We start from the raw sequence: 20,132 nt of genomic DNA, 5'->3' as shown, positions 1-20,132 counted from the left end.
TTAATTTTTACACAATAGGTCAATTTTTCAAATTAATTTTCTAACTTATGGATTAACTCGCATCGCAATTAAGTCAGAGATGATTTAGAATCATTCTTCAAACTTCAATATTTTTAAAACTTCAAGAATCAAATGTGGAGATCATATCTAAATCTCGAAGACTAAAAGTGCATTTTGTCCCAATATACTCGACGGGCATGATACAAATTAATAACCGGTATATTTAAATCAGAAACAAAAATAAAAATTGAAAAAAAAGATCTAAAAAAAATTCCAAGGGATACAAAAGTAGATGACAAATTCCACAAATGGTTGAAAGGTTAAAGAGAAATATTGAGTAATCCTGAGAGTTTTGGAGGGGTTGGATTAGAAAAAAATTTGGTACATCACAACAAATAAAACATTAAAAAAAAGGTATAATTCCTCTAACTAATATTGCTCAGTTACAAGAATAAATATACATTGTTGAGCAAGAATGGTAAAAAAAACAAACAATCAATGAAAAATATCCACCAACTCATCACTCTACAAATTCATCCTTTCTAACTTCAAATTTATGTAGTTTTGACACAGATTTTTCTTTTATCTTATTAAACTTATAGATTAAATTTGTTCGGTTACAACTTACAGGGTAGTTCTTCCACATTGTCGCCAGGCGCCTTCTTTTCGGTCCCGAAGAAAATGCATGCTAAATCCCATAGCAGAGCCAGTTTGAAGTGATCGTCCTGTATCGACGAAGAACGATATGTTGGAAAAGTAAGTTATAGAACTTGATTAATCTAAAATGAGTTTATCCTCAAAGGAAAATGTATGAAAACAGAGGACCTTCAATAAATTAATGACTGATTAGAGAACACTGCTGAAGCTTTCAATGGGGTCTGATTCTTCAAGCATGGCGGCTGCCTGAAAGCAGTCTACAGCATCAGCCATTCGTCCTTCGTCCCTATGAATGACCCCCAAGTAAAACCAAGCCTTACGGTTGGTCGGATCTAATCTCAATGCATCCGAAAGTAAGCTTCTCGCTATAGGCAATGCGTCCGGGCCCGCTTTTGACCAAAGAGCACCAATCAAAACCTTGCAAGGAACGTAAGTCGGTTCGAGTAGGATAGCATTAATATAAGCAGCTAGAGCTTCTTGTATTTTCTCACTTCCTTCACACATTAGACCTGATGGAACAGCAGATGTGATGAACATTCAGCAGCAAAGAAGTCATTTATGCCAAAGCATGCAAAAAGATAGGACATAGGGCATAGACGCATGTAACATACCAATTAACATCAAACAACATTGTAAATCTTGCAAAAGAGGGAAATTTACATTCATTCACGTATATACATACATACATATATATACACACACACACATACATATTATATAAATCCTGGCGAGTATTAAAGGGGGGAACATGCACAAAGCCATGGCAAAGAAGACAAGGAGAAAAGGAATTCTGCAGAGCAACAAAAAACTACCGATTTTTCCAAGAGTCGTTAAGTTTTCATGAGATTGACGAAACAGGAGATCATATAACTCAGCGAGACAGACGCACTCGATGAAAAAATCCTACTACTTGCACTAATATGGTCGGTTCGATTGTCAGATAAACGGCTGCCAGTGATAGCAGTCTTCAGCTATGTCTAAACTATGAAGTTGAACCCAGGTTGGCAACATGAAGATAGACCAAGTATGAAAAGAACCAAGTCCAGCAACTATTTCAGAGAATTTGAGGTAATTAAAAGTTTCCCAGATCAAGATCCAGATAGAATGATTGATGGATAACCTTGAAGGACAAAGACAGGCAGTGAAAGGCAATTTATGAAAGAGATCATTTCCTAATAAATTTTCATTGAACAGTAGAAAATAATATATGCATTATTCATGTAGGAAATGCAGATCTTGCCTTCAGTATGTAGTACTTCTGGGGAGAACTCTTTCAGCTCCTTTGCTTTTCCTAGACATATCTCTGCATCTTTCCAATGTGAAAGGCTGGAGTATAAATTGGCTAGACCATTCCAAACTTCAAATTCATTCACTTTATCATCTTCAACCTATTATCAAGGCAGGAAGTGGATCATATATGCGTACAAAATATATTGCCTCAGTATGTTACCTTCTAATTAGACCAAGAAAAATGGAAAGATCAGAGAAAAAGGTGCAAAAAAAGTACAATTGCAGATTTCCTGTTATTCTATTTTACAACTTCTAGAAGTTTTTTCTTTTCTTTTCTTTTTGATGATGTATATATATACAAATATATATATATATATTATGAATATAGACAACTTCTATAAGTGAACTCAGTAGAATTTGACTAGTCATATTTTCCATCGTTAAGGTGAGGCAGTCGTGATAGATTCAAAGAGGCTCCAGCTCCATGCCAAAACCACAGTGCCCAATAACAAGTTTTCACGTGAATGGCAAGGTAGAACAATTTTTTTAGTCCAAGTTGAACAATTTGGACATACCAATAGTTTATAAGATAGCAACTCATATTTTACAGTTAAAACCAGCAACAAGTGACTGAAATTTTCTATTTTAAAACGTATTTGAACTAATAATAATAATAATAAATAAATAAGTAAATAAAAAGAAAATTATAAAGAGTCCAAGTTCTAACCTGAGGGACAATTCTGAGATGCCCAAACGATTTCTTTTGCGCTTGAACTAACGCAAGAAGATAACGATAAGTTTCAATAGCATCCATATGTAATGATTGAGAGACCTTCAGCTTTGCCTTGAGTCTGAGCAGTGGTCCTTGTTCCCATTTTGTGGTCTCATCCATTGCAGCATCGGTGACCACTTCAGCCTCTGAAAATCTCTTTTGGGCAGACAAAACAAGAGCAAGCAACTGCCAGCCTTTTAAGACAGAGCCACCTGTTTCATCAATGAACTTCTTTGCATATTGCAAAGCTGCATTTAAATTCCGATATTCTGAATATTGTACTCCTAACTCAAGCATCAAATCTAAGTTATTTCTCTCCAGACCACTTGCTGCCTCAAGAGATTTCAATGCGTCTGACTGAAGACGAGACCTCTCTAAGTCAGAGGAAGACATTTTGGCTTGTTTTCCCAAACAAAGGCCTAACAAGCGAAGACCCACACCCTTTAAATGCTCTTCGTTTTCTACACAATTGTTCAGTGCTAGCTGGGCGTAACCCACACCTTCAGCAGAGAGAAAAGGATCCTCACTACAGACCTTGGCAGCCAATAATAAGGCTGCCACATCATCTGGTTTTTCGTGTTTGTGTAGACACTTTCTCAGAAGATTTAAGGCAACTTTATTCTGTCCGGCTGCACAATAACAAAGAGCTAAAGACTTCCAACGATCTACGCGGTGATATACTCCAGGCATGACCTCTTCAAGTTGTTTTGCTAAAACAGAAGTCTGGCTGCATGTGGATAGAGCAAATATTAGGTGCTCCATCACTGATGGATCCCACTTTATCTTACAAAGGTAACATTTCTTCACAAGAAGCATTAAAAGTAGAATTGCTTCTTCCAAATTATTTTTCGGTACATATGAACCTTCAAGTTGAACAGCTAAACTAGGAGGACCAGCCTCTACTCCACTGTAAAGCAAAAACACAGCAAATCCTTTCTGGATCCTAGCACAGCTTTCATTATTGAGGTTCCATTGGCTTAAGAGGGCACGCCTATAGGCAGATACTGCTTCCTGGAAACAGCCAGCCTGCTTCCATAGCTCAGGGAGGAGTTCTACAGCCTGACTGATAGTCTCTTGCAATCTACCATCCACTTGCGCATCAGGAATTCCTTGTTGGAATATCTTTTCTACGGCATCAAGGACACTCGTACACTCATCAGCAGCCTCTGAAAGTCCCATATGATAAATTACGGTTTGAGATGCACATTTAAAGAGAGTAAGAAAAATAATAGATCTATATCATCATTAACATTAGATTAGTCCCCGTAGTTACCATTTACTCTCCCTAGCTTCTGTAGAGACTTCACTTTTAAATATATGGCTTCAAGCACCAGGCTTGCAGCATGCTGGGAAACTGCCTGTTGAGATTCAGGGCGTGAACGTCCTTTTTTTGGAGGAGTCTTCTCAGCAATGGAAGGCTGTAATCGTTGAATAGCTGCTTGGAGATCAATACCATCAAACACACGTAGAGCACCTTCAACATTGCCTCTCTGATATTCCAACTTCCCAAGAAGGGCTCTGGCTTCCTGCAATCATTTTTTATGCAAAAGATTCATCAAGTTCTATGTTTATAAGAATCTCGAACAGATTGACTCCCAAGAAAATGGTAGTATGGAAGTAGGATGCATTACAGAGATCACTTCGGTCTCTTCTTTGTCCATTCATTGGTAGACTCCCCAAATTCGGTTAAGAATTAGAGAACTCTCACGTAATCAAAGTATTCTAATTGTGATTTTGGATTATTCATTGAACCAATTTCTAAAGTTTATGCCTACGATTTTGAGGAAAATGGAAAGGCCATCTTAGGTATTGGCGCCATGTTTCTACCAACTAATTATTCAAGTGAATCATATACTATTGAAAAACTGAAAATAGAATCGTGAACACAACAAATAGCAACGAACACAGAAGACAATAACACTGCCATCATGTTACTTGACTTTTTAAACACACTTCATCTCTATAGTTATAGACATAAATAAAATTTATTCAGATTCCTATTAAAAAATACATTGATTGACTAAAAAAAAAATTGTGATTCCTACATTTACCATCTAAGAACCAAAAGATTATATCTCACAAGAACTTCCACTTCATATGTGCCCTTTTCTTAAAAGTTTGACTTCTTTTTTGTTGTCCTCATGTTAGTAGGCCTGTTTTTTCTGTGGGTCTTCTTTGTACTTTCACTAATCTTATTCTAATAGGGATATATAGAATAGAACTTTACAATCATAGAATCCTAGGTAATCTTTGGGGGTTTTAATTACACAACAAAAACAGCCTCCAACAATTTTTGGGTGGAGATATCAAAAATAACAATTATACGCAGGCAGAAACATGTGGACAATTGTTCGATTATTGGCAGAACTTAAGGAAGAAAGCAGGAAAGATTTCCCTACCCCGAAGACAGCAAATGTTCAAACATGTGGCGAAATTCAAGGAAAAGTTAAATTTCCAATTGCTATTTCATTTTTCCTTCTTGTTCAAAAAAGTCTTCAATGGCACACTACACTATTTATAACAGCCTGAAGCATGAGACAGAAATTCAAGTTCATTTCAACGATAATGTCTTTATAGTGTTATAAACAAACCTCTAAATTGAGAGATAACCCTTCCCGTAATGAAGATTCTGCCTCTTGGATATTTCCCTCATCGAGCTTTGCTTCTACTTCTGTAGTTTTTATGCATACCCCATTTGCACAGAATTCTCGGACAACTATTCCTTCATCAGATTCACCAGACTCCATGGCTGGCTCCCTATCATCTTCATCGACAGTTGACATTATAAATTCTACTTTCTTCAATTCCCTTCATGAATTTACTTCTTCCAACTGCCATAAAATTAGTGATGCAGATCTCAAAAACCACATAAATCTTGGCAATGGAATCAATCTTGAAAAGGCGAAAATATTTAACTTATCTCAAACGTCATAACAAGAGAAGATAGACATTCAGAAACTTTACTAAAAGAAAAAATCGATCATCTCTCACGCAGAAACAGAATTGATTCATGACCTTTTTTTTTTTTTATAGCGAACGCTTGGTTGGGAAAGGGAAATCCATATCCGGAGATAAAACTATCAAACTCTTAGATTTTCACTTTATGTACTAGAAAAACAAACATAAATACGAATAAAGCACTTGTTCCCTGATGACGCCAATCAATAGAGGACATAGCGAGACATCTGATCCTTTTCCTTTTCAGTATATTCTCAGCAATGAAACAGTGCATTCAAATGCATATTAGCATCGTACTCTTGGCACGTAAATAAAAATACTCGGATCTAAAACTATTGAGAAATTGAAGATACGGAAGTGTACGTTCCTTCTTTCGTTTGGATGCCAAGAAAATAAAGGAAAAAATATTGAACAGAAGGATCAAAGCAGCAAGATCGAAAATTGTCGTCTACTTTTTCGTGCTCAATTTCCGCGTCAAAGCTTTGATATTCCACATTGAATTTCCAAGACCAACCGAACACATACAGTTATCGAATCTTACCGGAGAAATTGAGGAGCTAACATCAATGGATGCTTGGTTGAAAGGGATCATTGGCGACGAACAAGAAGCTGAAAACTAGGCATTTGTGATCGAAAAATTGGCCGGAAACCGACGAGTACGGTGGCGGATCAATTACACAATTTACAACAGCTTGTAGAAAATTAAGGCTCGCAACATTTGCCTCCGAGAAACAGAGCGAGCAAACGAGATCTATATTTTGTTTTGTAATTTAATTTTGGCGTCCAACAATTTCTCTTCTTTTCTTTTCTTTTTTTTTTTTTCAAAAAGGGAAAAAGCATTTAATTTAAATCTAACGTTGAAAACACGTGGTACATCTTCAATGATTCCAAAGCCCATGTACTTAAGCAGAAACTTCTTAATGGGCCTTTAAAATTAGGCCCAACTGTCGAGTTCAAAATAGTTAGTTAGAACACTGGACCATTTATGGGCCTACATAATTTGGCCCAATTGTTAAGTTAGTTGGATAACTGGGCCACTTAATGGGCCTGTATAATTTGGGCCAGACTGTGGAGTTCAGATTTACGGTTATAACGTAATTTGGACCAAATTTATTAAGTTGAATAATTGGAATACAAAATTAAATCGATAAATAATATTTTATGCATTAAAATATATTTGCGAATATCGTATGAATAAAAAATTCATACTAAAATTTATTAAGTGATAAATTTTAGTGATTTTCAATTGATTTCAAATAAAATTATTTATCACTTTAGAAAAAGTTATCACAATTTTGTATACAAAAATTAGAGGAAGAAAATATGAAGATAATTCATATTAATAAAAACCGACCAATTTGATTGAGGTATTTTCGCTTAATGTTACATTAATGTGTACTCGTGCGAAAACTATAAATTGATAACTTAAACATGAAATCCTAACTAGACACCGAAATTAATTTGCTAAAAAAAATTAGGGTTTAAATTGATATAATTACGAGCTTCGAAGTTTTTAATAATATATATATATATGTAGGCGAGAATTCAAGCCAAAAACTCCGATTTGGCGGGAGGGAGAGGTTTCCACACTTATAAGAATGTTGTGTTCTTCTCCCCGACATGTGATCTCACAATCCACCCTCTTAGGGGCCAATGTTCTCACTAGCACACCACTCAGTATCTAGCTTTGATGTCATTTGTAACAACTCAAGCACACTATTAGTAGATATTATCCGCTTTGGCCCGTTATGTATCGTCATTAGTCTCACGGTTTTAAAACGAGTATACTAGGGAGAGGTTTTCAACCAATGTGAGATCTCACAATCCACCCCCTTGGGGGCAGCGTCCTCGCTGGCACACGGTTTAGTGTCGGACTCTGATACCATTTATAAGAGTTCAAACCCACCACTAGCAAATATTGAGATATTTTCTCGATGATATCGAATCGTATTAAAATATATTTTCTAAGACAACCATTTTAACTCTATCACAATGTTACGAGGATCAAAGAAGCTTTCATTCAATTGGATTTTCCCTCCCAATCCAGTTTACCATACAGACGAGAGACTGGATCACTCAAAAATATATACTATCTTAACATGAAGAGCTAAAATAATGATGAAAATCAACGAAGACCTTGGGACACTAACACAAGCTAAGACTACTTCAAGTTTCTACCTTAACTTTCCAACATCGCTAATTAAGTTTGGTCTGACAATCAAACTGTACAGTTCATGTTCATCAGCCCTTTCTCGTGAAGCTAAAGAAAGAACACCCTCTATATTCCTTCCTGCTGATAATCCTTGCTCAAAAAATTCCAGGCTAGTAATGCTGCACCAAGTGCCGGTTCCACCTGTTAAGAACAATGAGGACTTTGAACCGTAAGAAACAAAGGGATCACTTTCGTTTCTGATTCCCATTTTAAGCAAATGATGTGGGATAACTATACACTCAACCACTTAGGCACCGGTTGCTTCTCTTCAATTGTAAGCTCACGAACACGAGGGTATCTAGAAGATGGTTCTCATTCTCTAAATTTGTTGTTACTAATAGCCTACTATTAATGAGTAAATGAATGAAACAGAAGTCTGTAACAGCCCAAGCCCACTCCCACTATTAGCAAATACTGTCCACTTTGAACTTTTTCTCAAGATTTTTTTAAAAAATGATAGAGAGAGGTTTCCACCCAAGAATGTTTCATTTCGGGGCCTAGCATTCTCATTGGCACTCGTTTCCCTCTCCAATCAATGTGGGGATCTCACAATCCACCCCCTTTGGGAGTCCGGCGTCCTCGCTGGTACACCGCCTGGTGTCTGACTCTGATACCATTTGTAATAGTCCAAGCCTACCTGTAGCAGATATTGTTCTTTTTGGGCTTTCCCTTTCGGGTTTCCCCCTCAAGGTTTTTAAAAAGCGTCTCTAGAGAGAGGTTTCCACACTCTTATAAAGAATGTTTCGTTCCCCTCTCCAACCGACGTAGGATCTCACGCCACAATTGCAATAAGGCAAAGTAAAGAGAGGAAATAAGACTACCTTGGGCCAAACAGGAAGAACTCCGGGGTATTCTTTGGATATGGAATTTATGACTTTTTTTGCTATGTCCCACCTTCTTTTTGCTTCGAGTACACCACCAACCATAACAAGCGGAAAAGCCTCTTGTCCATCTGCACAAGGGATTATAACTCAAACAGATGAAGAAGATTGCAAAACAAAGTGTAATTATCTCAAGGGATAAACATAGTGCTAATAATGAATACTGTTTGATTTCATACCTTCACCAGCCAGGCCGAGTCTTTGAATAACAGCCTTCACACTCGAAGCCAATTCTTCAACTGAGTCGAGGAGGATGTTGTCAGCAACCTCATCGCCTGCCTCAGCACATGCTACAATAACTGGAACGAGAGCAGCAATTCGAGCCCAGGATGGATCCGCATATGTCCACCTAATATTAATATTGATGGTAAAATAATGACCAGATAACATGAGACTTAATATAACTGCAATCTTAAGTATTTTAAATACATACCCTATTAGTTCATCTGGTGAAGAAAGATCAAGTGTCTTCAAAATGCTGTAAGTGAGCATTGTATGAGGACCACGTCCATCATGAGCCCTAATTATTGCGGTTAACGCCTGTGCAGCTATCCCATATCCACTGCAAGAACATAAACATCAGTTTTCAAACAGTGGTGCGATAGATCAAGAGTTAAAAATTAACATATATTGGGTCTGTTCATCCCACTACTACTCTTTTTTACAAAAAAGAATGAAAGATAAAAAAATAAAATGATTAAGCACCGGAAACAGATTGTTCAAGAGCATCGACCTTTAGCCAGACTCTAGAGGAAGGGGCATGTTTAAACTACTTTTTACAGGAAGGGGCACGTTTAAACTACTTTTCAGACTTAATGCAGATCCCACGTTAGTTGGAGAGGGGAATGAAGAATTCTTACTCAAAGAGAACAATATCTATTAGCGGCGGGCGTGAGCTGTTACAAATGGTAAACCTTGAGAAAAACTCAAAGAGGACAATATCTGTTAGCGGTGGGCGTGAGCTGTTACAAATGGTAAACCTTGACAAAAACTCAAAAAGGACAATATCTATTAGCGGTGGGCTTGAGCTGTTACAAATGGTATCAGAGACTCAGAACCAAATACCGGGCGATGTGCCAGCGAGGAGTCTAAACTCTGAAGGGGGTGGACACCAAGCAATGTGCCATGAGGACGCTAGGCCCCAAAGGGGTGGATCAGGGAACCCACATCGATTGGAGAGGGGAACGAGTGCTAGCGAGGACGTTCGACCCCGAAGTGAGTGGATTGTGAGATCCCACATCGGTTGGAGAGGGAAACAAAACATTCTTTATAAAGGTGTAGAAACCTCTCCACGCGTTTTAAAAACCTTGAGAGAAAAGCCCAAAAGAGAAAACTCAAAGAAAATGCACCATGTCTGTTAGCGGTTGGCTTAGGCTTGGGCTATTACACTTACTACCAAATGTTCATCAGAAAATTTAGAAAGCGCAGAAGGGTCTCCTAGATCAGGCTAAATAATTATACCTCAATTTTGTTTACACCAACCTATGCCAGAATTTTAACAGTGTGTGTGTGTGTGTGAGAGAGAGAGAGAGAGAGAGGATTAGTGAACAAAATGAAAAATCCACCTTCCCCAATCACCTAAGATTGGTCCTGCACCAGCAGCTCGAGCTTCTCGACCATCCTCTGTGAATCCATATGCAATTGTTCCAGTTCCAGCAATTAAAACGCATCCATGGAGCTTTCCCATAGTGCCACTTGCAAGAGCCGCCACAGCATCATTTTGAACATACAGGTTTACATGGCACGGAAAGATATCCCTGTTCATTTGCAGTTCATGATATCAATTCTCGTTGAGCTCTTGTTTTATTCCTACGCGTTACCTAATCCCATTAGAGGGGATGCTAAGAGTATAAATAGAAAGCGGCTAACCAATGACGAACAAAAAGAAAGAATAAAATTTAAAACTCTACGGATTCACAGTTAATAGAAGAATGAATACCTTAGCCAATTCAGAATTCTTTCTTGATCCGTTGGATGGTTGACTCCAGAAACAGCTAGGCACACAGCTCGAACTGAAGATCGAATTGAACAAGACTTTGAAAGTGCCTCCGCCATAACTTGCTCCAGTGTTTCCCTCGCAGCAGTTTCTAGAGATGGCAGAAGGTTATCATATTTTTAGCATTCAAATTCATGATGAAGGAATCAGATATGCTTACAATAGAGATCAACACGGACACTAGACAACTAAATTTGATACTTAACAAAACGCGATAAGGAGTTCTAATCAACCCTTCAATCGTCTGAAGTGTTTACTCGTTTGTGCCATTTGGGACGAGATCATACAAGCGATGGCTCTTTAAAGAAGTAAAGTCAATTCAAGGTCCAATTTGATGCTGCAATGGCGGAAAACATAGCTAAATCAGGGAGAAGTGACAAAGATAGTGAAGTACCGCCAACGCTATTATGGTTTGAGCAGCCACCAACAACACGAGCGAGCATAGGACAAGCCATTGAAGGAGAAATAGCTCGAGGATCGGAAAGAGCAATACAAACACAAACAGTGGAAGTGGTGCCGCCGTCGATTCCAAGTATAATATCATCTCCGCCAAGAATTTCGTGCTCAAAATCCCAGAGTTCGTCATTTCTACACCTCTTCATCTCTGCTCCAGCCGCCTCGATCAAGAGCAACACAGTGACAAATTGGATCAAAAGTTAAAAAAACACAACCAAAATTGACTCTCGCAGTCAAAACACCGAGAGTTCATGATCATATATACAAAGAATTTACAAATAAATTACAGTAAGAGATAGCGAGAGCAAAGGACAAGGACGAACACGAAACGACAATGAGGAGGAGACAGGATTCGAACTTGAATTGAAGCTGTTCATAGTTAATTTGATTTCTTCTTGAATTTGTTTGCTAAAGAATCGATGATGATCACGGACAAATTTTTGTTCGGCTCTGATTCGGCCGGCAAATGAGCCATCTGCTAAAGTTTCTAGAGGACAGACATTTGGTTCGAGTAGTAATAATAATAATAAAACCATTTTTATGGGCAAGTTTTGTAATATTCGTGTTGGCATTTTACCAATTTTGCATTTAATTTGGACCTTTTTGCAATTCTTAATATTAAAGTTTTTTTTTTTTTAAACAATAAATAGATTAAATTATATAAAATTATTGGAATTTTTTTTATATGTTGGGTGTCACCGTCAATTATTGTGTTAAAGTTTGTAATTGTTCAACATAGAATAGATCATACATGTACATAGTAAAATAATCTATTGAATCAAGGAGAATCTATGATTTTCTTACCAAATCTATGAAATAATAGATCATATCTATACATGATAATTCAAGGAGAATCTATAATTTTCTTACCAAATCTATGAAATAATAGATCATATCTGTACATAGTAAGATAATCTATTGAATTAAGGAGAATCTATGATTTTCTTACCAAATCTATAAAATAATAGATCGTATACACAGTAAGATAATCTATTGAATCAAGGAGAATCTATGATTTTGCTGATTTGTTATCAAATCTATTATATCTGTATATAGTAAGACAATCTATTGAATCAAGGAGAATCTATGATTTTCTTGGTTTGTTACCAAATCTATGATTTCATAGTTTATTATTTAATTCTTATTATACACATCTATAAATACATGGTGGTCACATAAAAAAATATTATTGGAGATTTAGAAATTACAGTGATAATAATGCCATTTACAACATAATTCACCCTTAAAAATAATTGTGTAAGTAATTTTAATAATAAATTTTGATATGTTAACGTGTTTTTTTTTTTTTTTTTTAAGTTTAATGGTATTTAGACCACAGAGTATTTTATTAATAACTATAAAATTAGAACGAACCACGGTCCATTTCATTCGTGCATTAAAATTATTATGAAGAATGGGGATAACTATTTAATTAAATGCAACTTATTTAGTTAAATGACATATCAAATATTGTCCTATTATTAGCCTTTTATTAAAAGAAAAAAAAAAAAAGGTGACATAATCATACTTTATTTATAATAATGGAAAAATAAACATCAAGATCATATTATTGATTTATTTTTATATAAACAAATTATTGGTTTTTTTTTTTATTATTATTAATATTATGTACATAAACTTTAGAAACAATCAACTATAATTATTTTTTTAATGTTTGATCCATCAATTTAAAAAATAGTAAAATTAAAGAAAAAAAACTAAACAATTGTTTTTTAATTAAAAATAAATAAATAAATAAATCGAGCACGACCAGGACCCTAAACTTCAAACACAAGTTTCAGTAGACCATCTAACCTAGTCAGCATCTCAAACACAAATTTCAAAAACTACATACCAGCAAATTTCCAAACGTTAAGGTTTATGTGTAACGACCGAAAATTTTAAAACACGTTAGATACGTTCGGTTGGATGATGAAAGTCCCACATCGGCTAATTTAGGGAATGATCACGGGTTTATAATCAAGGAATACTCTCTCCATTGGTACGAGTCATTTTGGGAAGTCAAATGTAAAGACACGAGAGCTTGCTCAAAGTGGACAATATCATACCATTGTGGAGAGTCGCGTTCGTCTAACAGTTTCCACACTCTACCCTTATAAATAATTCAGCATCCTTGATGACACACTCTAGCAACCGAAGTCCATCGCTATAATTCAGCATCTTTGATGGCACACTGTAACAACCCAAGTTCGACACACTGTATAAATAATGTTTCGTTTTCCGATCTCACGTTATGAATTCGAACACACGACTATAAATAATGTTTCGTGTCCACCGTTATAATTCAGCATCCTTGATGGCACACTGTAACAACTCAAGTTCGACACACTGTATAAATAATGTTTCGTTTTCCGATCTCACGTTATGAATTCGAACCCACGACTCAAATAACTCGTAAGTTTTAAAATGAAAGTTTAGACGTCTAATAAAGCTTACGATTTAAATCGATACAGTTATTACCGCCACTCGAGTATAATTTGAAGTTTTATTATTATTATTATTATTATTATTTTGTAATTTTATAAAAGAAAAAAAAAAAAAAAAAAGTGAACAAAAATTAAACACGTCGGTTGTTGCCGTGAATCGTGAGTCCGAATATCCTGAAGGCTAAAACCCCTTGGCGGTGCGAATTTTCTTAAACCCTATCCAACACCATCAGCCATCCGATATCCTCATTCATTTCATTCACAAAGCACTTTGGAGTAGCTCTGTAATGGATTTGTGCTTACAGACGACGATGAGTGCAGTTCTTCTACGGAGAACCACTGCCTTAGCGGCCTCCAGAGGTAGAGTTAGTTCCACTTTGTTATCCCCAATTGCCAACTTTTTAGCGTCTCGTGTGGGTGTTAATGGCAGCGTTATACCTGCTGCTGAGTTTGGTAATTTCTCCTGCATTGGGGTGATGGAGAGGCCTTCGGGTTTTGGTTTTCAATCGAGGGGATTTCATGCGGTTTCTCGGCCGTTGAATTTCAGGGCGTCGTTGGTTTCCCTGGCGGAGTTTGCGGTGGAGGAGTGTGTTGAGGTTAGTAGTAGTAGAAGCGGCGATGAAGGACTCGAGATTGGAAAGCTAGGGATCGCGCCGGAGATCGTCTCTGCTTTGGAGAAGAAGGGTATAACTAAGCTCTTTCCGATTCAGGTACAATGTTTCTCATGTTTTTAATATTTTATAGTTTCTACTGCTGGATGAGATTAGACAATATGGACAGAGTCGTGGGTTTTTAGAGTTGTTTACGACGAATTCGATCACTTCTTTGGACAACGACTTTGTTTTAATCCATGCATCTCACCCCAGCTTGGACGTTGAATTACTGCGATGAAGTTACGCATATTTTTGTTATGAACGAGTTTCATCTTTTATGAGAGCTAGAGGCCATGTTCATTACTTCGTGACATGCTGGCTGTACGTGATACCTGTATTTCGGAATGCATTTGACATGTTTTGATTCAGTTTCTAATAGATCCGTTTGGTTATGTTTCGAAACTAGAGATTTTCATTTCCATTGAAGTTTGAGAATGTGCTGTTTTCTCTATCTTTTCAGAGGGCCGTGCTAGAACCAGCAATGCAAGGGCGTGACATGATTGGTCGTGCTAGAACTGGAACAGGAAAAACTCTTGCTTTTGGAATTCCCATCTTGGACAAAATCATTCAGTTCAATGCAAAGAAGGGGTTTGTCTTTTCATCTTGGTCAAATTTCTTTCAACTCGCTCTAGTTTCTACAGAATTTTTCATCTGGGAAGGGTTTGGATTGTTATTCTTTAAATTTTAGAATCCTAATTCGTTAGCAATTATGCAGAAAAGGAAGAAACCCGTTGGCCCTGGTTCTAGCTCCAACAAGGGAACTTGCTCGGCAGGTTGAAAAAGAATTTGAAGAGGCTGCTCCTAGCCTGGACATGATCTGTGTTTATGGGGGGACACCGATTTCAAGCCAAATGAGGCAGCTTGGCTATGGCGTTGATATCGCTGTTGGCACACCTGGTCGCTTGATTGATCTTCTTAATAGGGGTTCTCTAAATTTATCAGAAGTCAAGTTTGTTGTTCTTGATGAAGCAGACCAGATGCTTCAAGTAGGCTTTCAAGAGGATGTTGAGAAGATCTTGGAGAGGTTACCTCGGAAACGTCAGAGTATGATGTTCTCTGCAACAATGCCCTCTTGGATCAGAAAACTATCTCAAAATTACCTAACCAATCCGCTAACTGTTGATCTTGTGAGTATGTTGGCTATTTAATATATTTTCTACTTCTTGAATTTAACTATATCACTGAAAAGCACAACCATTCAATTAGTAGACTCAGAAACTTAAGGTGGGTTGAACATGATTTTTTGAACCCATGAAGTTTCAGTTACATGAAATCTTCATTCAATTTCCTCATGAAGTTTTAGTTACATGATTCAAAGTTGTAAAAATTCTTAAAATGCTTACAAACTTGATCGGTGTCCTCTTGAAGGCGATTATGAAAGAACTTTAGTAAGAAACACTGCCCTCAAAAGGTGTTGTGAACCCACTTTTAGCTTAGAACTCGTTGTATATTTCATTTTTCGTTTTACTCTCACGCTAGAGAAATACCTCAGGATGTAAAAAAAAAGCATTTTCTTCATAAAAAGGAAAAGAGCAATGTTCTTTTTCTCTGTTGTATGAGTGAATGTCTATCACAAGAATTTATTTGTTGCATTATGAATTCTGTGATTTATCTTCGGGGGCATTTCTTTCATATTCATGGGGTTTGAGGGGCTAACTTTTTAAACCAAAAAAAATGCAAAAAAAATATATGGAAAAACTCATCACTATTTTATTGATATATGGGATTTGACAAAACTCATTAATATTTCAGGTTGGAGATTCTGATCAGAAATTGGCAGATGGAATTAGCTTATTCTCAATTGTTGCAGACATGCGCGGAAAAGCATCAATAATTGGACCTCTAATAGCAGTAAGGACCAAGAACTTCTATTTGTTTGTTTTCTTAATTTTTTTTTTTTTTTATTATTTCCTTTGATTTCCGCAAGGCAATATTTTACCAGGCCTGTTATTTCATATTGTCGACTGCTTGCTTTCCTTATGCTGTTGCCAATTTTTATTTGCTTATTAGGAACATGCTAAAGGCGGAAAGTGTATTGTTTTCACTCAAACAAAACGTGATGCTGATAGATTAGCCTATGCAATGGCAAGGAACTTTAAATGTGAAGCTTTGCATGGAGATATTTCACAGAGTCAGAGAGAAAGAACTCTTTCGGGTTTTAGAGTTGGACGTTTCAACGTTCTAGTTGCAACTGATGTTGCAGCAAGGGGTCTCGATATACCTAATGTTGATCTTGTAAGTGATAATGTTCCTCGATATTTCTTCCTCAGTTTTATCCTTTCTTATGGTACGTAGTTAGTTTCGGGATGCATGGTGAATCATTAAATTCTTTCTTCTCAATAGGTTACCTTACTCCAAATTTGAAAATAGACTAGATGTGCTGTTGTGCTTTTTTATGGTATCAGACCCTATCATCTCTTTCCCTCCTTTGCTGTTGGGACTCTCTCTTCCTCTTTGTGCTGTTAGGAGACTGGGAGGAACTGGTTTGCAGATTGAGAGCATATTTTGTTTGTATGTGGGCTAATCATTAAGATTTTTAGGATTTTGTCTGACTTCGATTTTTTCGTAGGTAATACATTTTGAGCTTCCAAACAACACAGAGATATTTGTCCATAGATCAGGTCGTACAGGTCGTGCTGGTAAGAAAGGCAGTGCTATTCTTATTCACACACAGAGTCAGTCAAGGGCTGTAAGAGTGATTGAGCGTGAAGTGGGATGCAGATTTAATGAGGTTCGGATTTCGCTTTACCGTAAAAAATTTGCAATTTGGGATTCTTTTAAGTACATAACTAGAACTTTATCTATGTTTCTGTATTTTTACTCGTGAGAAAAGAAATATTAATGTCTGAATTGAAGGTAAGGTGAAGGCTTAAAAATATTTCTAATTGCTTGCAGTAAGTTTCTGGCTCCCGTAACAGCCTCCAAATAGATACCGACATTTCTTTTAGTACAACATGTGGGGGCGGTGGCCTGGTACATTCATTTTTTAGAAGTAGAGGATTCATATTTCACGCCTATCTCATATATGAAAGAATGCCTATCACATATTTGTTTCTAATATGACATTATAAGCCAACATGAGCATATCTCAACCATATTTGACATGTACTCCTTCCCTTAAGGTTGAGGTTCAAATCCCCATATCTTTTTATTCTACTAAAACAAATCACACATGATAAGCAAACAACTCCCGGAGACGACCATATCGATTCTTTACTAAAGGGTGAATTTCCATGCACATTTGGGTTCGCTGAAAACTTTAAATCATCAACTCATGCATAGGAATGTGGTGGGAATGCAGATGTATTTTTTTCAAACGTCCTCTGAAGATTTAGAGGCATTTGTCTTGAATATGAAAGACGTACAATAGGGGGGAGGTAAGATGAAATATCTGTCCTATAATCTGCGTAGTTGAGTAAATCCAGGCATACCAATCACTATATGGGTGATATATAATTAGATAATTGACTTCTCTAGTAGCCCCCCATCTCAGGAATTTAGGAATAAATGTTGATCCACGTTGGAGTATCTTACTACATGATGTAAAGTTGACTCTAATCACTCTTTTTTTATTTATTTATTATCAGCTTCCAAGGATTACTGTTGAGGATGGTGCTCATGTGGATATGTTCAGTGAAAGGGGTGTCGGTGGTCGATTTAGCTCTTCTGGAGGATTTCGGGATCCTCGAACAAATGATTCAGGTCGAACTGGCAGCCAGAGAGGTCCAAGTTTCAGGCGTTCAGGAGATTATGAAAATTCCAGTTTTGGCCGTTCAAGTGGTAGGGATTCTTTTGGGGCAAAGGGTAGAAACGGTGGACATACCTCTGGTGGTTTCAGTTCATTTGGTGCTCGTAAGTCGAACAATGCAGGAGATTTTCGTAGTTCTGGGTCTCGACGTTCTGGTGGGTTTGGAGACTTTGATTTTGATTCAGGTCGTAGTTCGGGAAGGAAGTCTAGAAACTCTGGCTTATTTGGTGACGACGATATGGAATCAAATCAGAGCAGTAGGAGAAGGAAATTTTAAACTAGGTTGGTGAGGGATGTTCTTTATCAGCAATTCCAAATTCCTAACTGCTGGCTTCCAGTTCTTCAACCACAAGAGGGCGACAACCATGTTTGACGACCACGTTAAGGTAGAGGTTACTTCAAAAGTTCAGTTCAGATTTTCCTTTTGGAGGTTGGCTGAGACTTCAAAATCACATGGATTTGCATTTTTGCAGGAGGCAGCATCATGGGGAATTATAATTGCGTTGGAGAGTTCACGAATTTTTGAGGTAGGTTCATGTTTATGTGCAAAAAATGGCACATTTCTTGTATTTTTGCAGTTGATACGAATGTTATTAGCACTCTGAAGGGAAATTAGGCTCAATATTAGGGATCATCATCTTGTAATATGGTCTGGTGCATAAATCCTTTTTGACATATTAATACCATTATTTTGCCGTATTACTTTGATGGCACGAATATCCTCCCCTATTTGTTTGCCGCAACACTTTGCAAGAGATGGGAATTATGCACAAAAGACCCTTTTTGCAAAATCAGAAGCCATGTTCTCTCTTCCGCCCGAGCTCCCGTAACGGAACTATATGAGGAATTCCCACTAAACCCTTCCTCCCCACTGGGTGGAGCTACAAGTTGCAGTGGCCACTGCGTAGTCCTCCCCTTCCTCAGTTCTGTTGAGTGAAAGAAGATTCATGAGTTTACTGTTTCATCTACAGAAGATGAAGAAGGAAGAAGAAAGAAGAAAGAAGAAAGAAAGGGCTTTCGCCTCACCAAATTACATCATTATTTGAGTATTGGGATAGTAAGGTCTATAACCAACCAACTGCTTTCTTCAAAGAATTTATGACGACACCAAGAGCAGCAAGATCATGGACCTTTGATGAAATGGCCAAATTTCTAAGCTCGAGGAGAACCTTTACCTAATTTTAAAATTTCTAAAATTTCCAAAATTTTAAGGAGTATATTTGAGCATATTCGATGAAATGGGCTAATTTTTAATGAGTATATTTGAGATTTATTAGATAAAATAAAAACATTTTGGATTAAAATGTATATGATAGATCTCCAAAATTTGCCCATTTCATCAAAGGTCCATGATCATTAAAGGTAAAATTTTAATAAATTAAAATGTATAATAGATCTCCAAAAATTTTAATTTATGTCTATTAAATCTTGAAAATGTCTAGATTTTTATTTTATCTAATAAATCTCAAATATACTCTTTAAAAATTTAACTATTATAAAAATTATTAATATAAAGTTTAATATAATTTGTACCTAGCCTTCTAAGTTTTTTATTGTCCCATTAGATGTGAATCTAAAAAAAATTCAAATTGGTCGAAAGATCTATTAAATACAAAATTAAATTTTATGTCTAATAAAATATTGAATTGTGAAAGATCAATTAGATACAAAAATGAAAGTCGAGAGATTTATTAAATATTTTTTTAAAAAAAGTGTAAACAAAATCAAAGAGTTCAACAACTAAACTAAATTTAAAATTTGTGCCCCTAGCATAAAAGTACTCCAAAGAAAATGATACCCTATAGGGAAAAGCCCCTTTACGATTGATGCATTAGCCTTTCATGGAGAAGAGAAGAAAATGATCTCTTTCTAGTTGCTCTGGAACAATTAGGAGATTCTCTAGAAGAAATAGGGTAGGGGGTTCTGCTTCTGGTGGCAACATGCTATGGGGTGGCGGTCCCGCTTATGGGGTCAAATCAGTAGACAGGTTCATGGAGAGAGAGTAAAAGGGTCGTTTGAAAATGTTAAATCCAAGAGAAAAAAACAAGAAAAAAAAAAAAAAAAAATCATGGACAGAGTTCTAATAATAGATAACTCATGAAATTTTGTGGGGCCGCAGCAG

The 20,132-nt window shown here is 36.7% G+C and overlaps 3 protein-coding genes across 6 annotated transcripts; 1 reads left to right on the top strand and 2 right to left on the bottom strand.

Annotated features, from left to right (window-relative positions):
* Positions 1–300: 300 nt before the first annotated feature.
* LOC111797535 (protein NPG1) lies at positions 301–6,398 on the bottom strand. The gene is made up of 7 exons (XM_023680562.2): positions 6,159–6,398; positions 5,251–5,490; positions 3,933–4,185; positions 2,615–3,825; positions 1,898–2,045; positions 826–1,166; positions 301–725 (listed from the first exon to the last, which is right to left on the bottom strand). Exons 2-6 carry the CDS (start codon positions 5,440–5,442, stop codon positions 847–849), a joined length of 2,124 nt encoding a protein of 707 aa, XP_023536330.2. The 5' UTR covers positions 5,443–5,490; positions 6,159–6,398; the 3' UTR covers positions 301–725; positions 826–846.
* Positions 6,399–7,616: 1,218 nt separating this feature from the next.
* On the bottom strand, positions 7,617–11,675 carry LOC111797748 (uncharacterized). Of its 4 annotated transcripts, XM_087124520.1 has the most exons (8): positions 11,486–11,675; positions 11,101–11,310; positions 10,650–10,797; positions 10,276–10,467; positions 9,144–9,272; positions 8,890–9,059; positions 8,651–8,781; positions 7,617–7,989 (listed from the first exon to the last, which is right to left on the bottom strand). In XM_087124520.1, the coding sequence occupies exons 2-8, from the start codon at positions 11,306–11,308 to the stop codon at positions 7,792–7,794; spliced, it is 1,176 nt and encodes a 391-aa protein (XP_086980646.1). In that variant the 5' UTR covers positions 11,309–11,310; positions 11,486–11,675; the 3' UTR covers positions 7,617–7,791. The 4 variants fall into 4 exon arrangements, with proteins under 4 accessions (XP_086980646.1, XP_086980645.1, XP_023536637.2 ...); XM_087124519.1 differs by having other exon boundaries at positions 11,101–11,675; XM_023680869.2 differs by having other exon boundaries at positions 7,617–7,970; positions 11,101–11,673.
* A 2,111-nt stretch (positions 11,676–13,786) lies between these two features.
* LOC111797609 (DEAD-box ATP-dependent RNA helicase 53, mitochondrial) lies at positions 13,787–18,712 on the top strand. The gene is made up of 8 exons (XM_023680665.2): positions 13,787–14,319; positions 14,723–14,850; positions 14,978–15,389; positions 16,015–16,113; positions 16,273–16,497; positions 16,832–16,993; positions 17,850–18,396; positions 18,484–18,712. The coding sequence occupies exons 1-7, from the start codon at positions 13,897–13,899 to the stop codon at positions 18,285–18,287; spliced, it is 1,887 nt and encodes a 628-aa protein (XP_023536433.2). The 5' UTR covers positions 13,787–13,896; the 3' UTR covers positions 18,288–18,396; positions 18,484–18,712.
* Positions 18,713–20,132: the final 1,420 nt, after the last annotated feature.

The sequence above is a fragment of the Cucurbita pepo genome, chromosome 6 (genome assembly GCF_057944985.1).
Source record: "Cucurbita pepo subsp. pepo isolate OVF chromosome 6, ASM5794498v1, whole genome shotgun sequence".
Classification (NCBI taxonomy): domain Eukaryota; kingdom Viridiplantae; phylum Streptophyta; class Magnoliopsida; order Cucurbitales; family Cucurbitaceae; genus Cucurbita; species Cucurbita pepo.
This window is presented reverse-complemented; position numbering and strand designations above follow the sequence as displayed.

Coding starts and splice junctions, on each gene's coding strand:
- LOC111797535 (XM_023680562.2), bottom strand. CDS start 5,442: ATGTCAACTGTCGATGAAGATGATAGGGAGCCAGCCATGGAGTCTGGT. Junction 3,826..3,932: donor GAAGCTAGGGAGAGTAAATG/GTAACTACGGGG, acceptor TGGGACTTTCAG/AGGCTGCTGATGAGTGTACG. Junction 1,167..1,897: donor AGAAGTACTACATACTGAAG/GCAAGATCTGCA, acceptor CTGTTCCATCAG/GTCTAATGTGTGAAGGAAGT.
- LOC111797748 (XM_087124519.1), bottom strand. CDS start 11,308: ATGAAGAGGTGTAGAAATGACGAACTCTGGGATTTTGAGCACGAAATT. Junction 9,273..10,275: donor ATCTTAGGTGATTGGGGAAG/GTGGATTTTTCA, acceptor ATGTTCTTGCAG/TGGATATGGGATAGCTGCAC. Junction 8,782..8,889: donor ACTCGGCCTGGCTGGTGAAG/GTATGAAATCAA, acceptor TCCCTTGTGCAG/ATGGACAAGAGGCTTTTCCG.
- LOC111797609 (XM_023680665.2), top strand. CDS start 13,897: ATGGATTTGTGCTTACAGACGACGATGAGTGCAGTTCTTCTACGGAGA. Junction 14,851..14,977: donor CAGTTCAATGCAAAGAAGGG/GTTTGTCTTTTC, acceptor GCAATTATGCAG/AAAAGGAAGAAACCCGTTGG. Junction 16,994..17,849: donor TGGGATGCAGATTTAATGAG/GTTCGGATTTCG, acceptor ATTTATTATCAG/CTTCCAAGGATTACTGTTGA.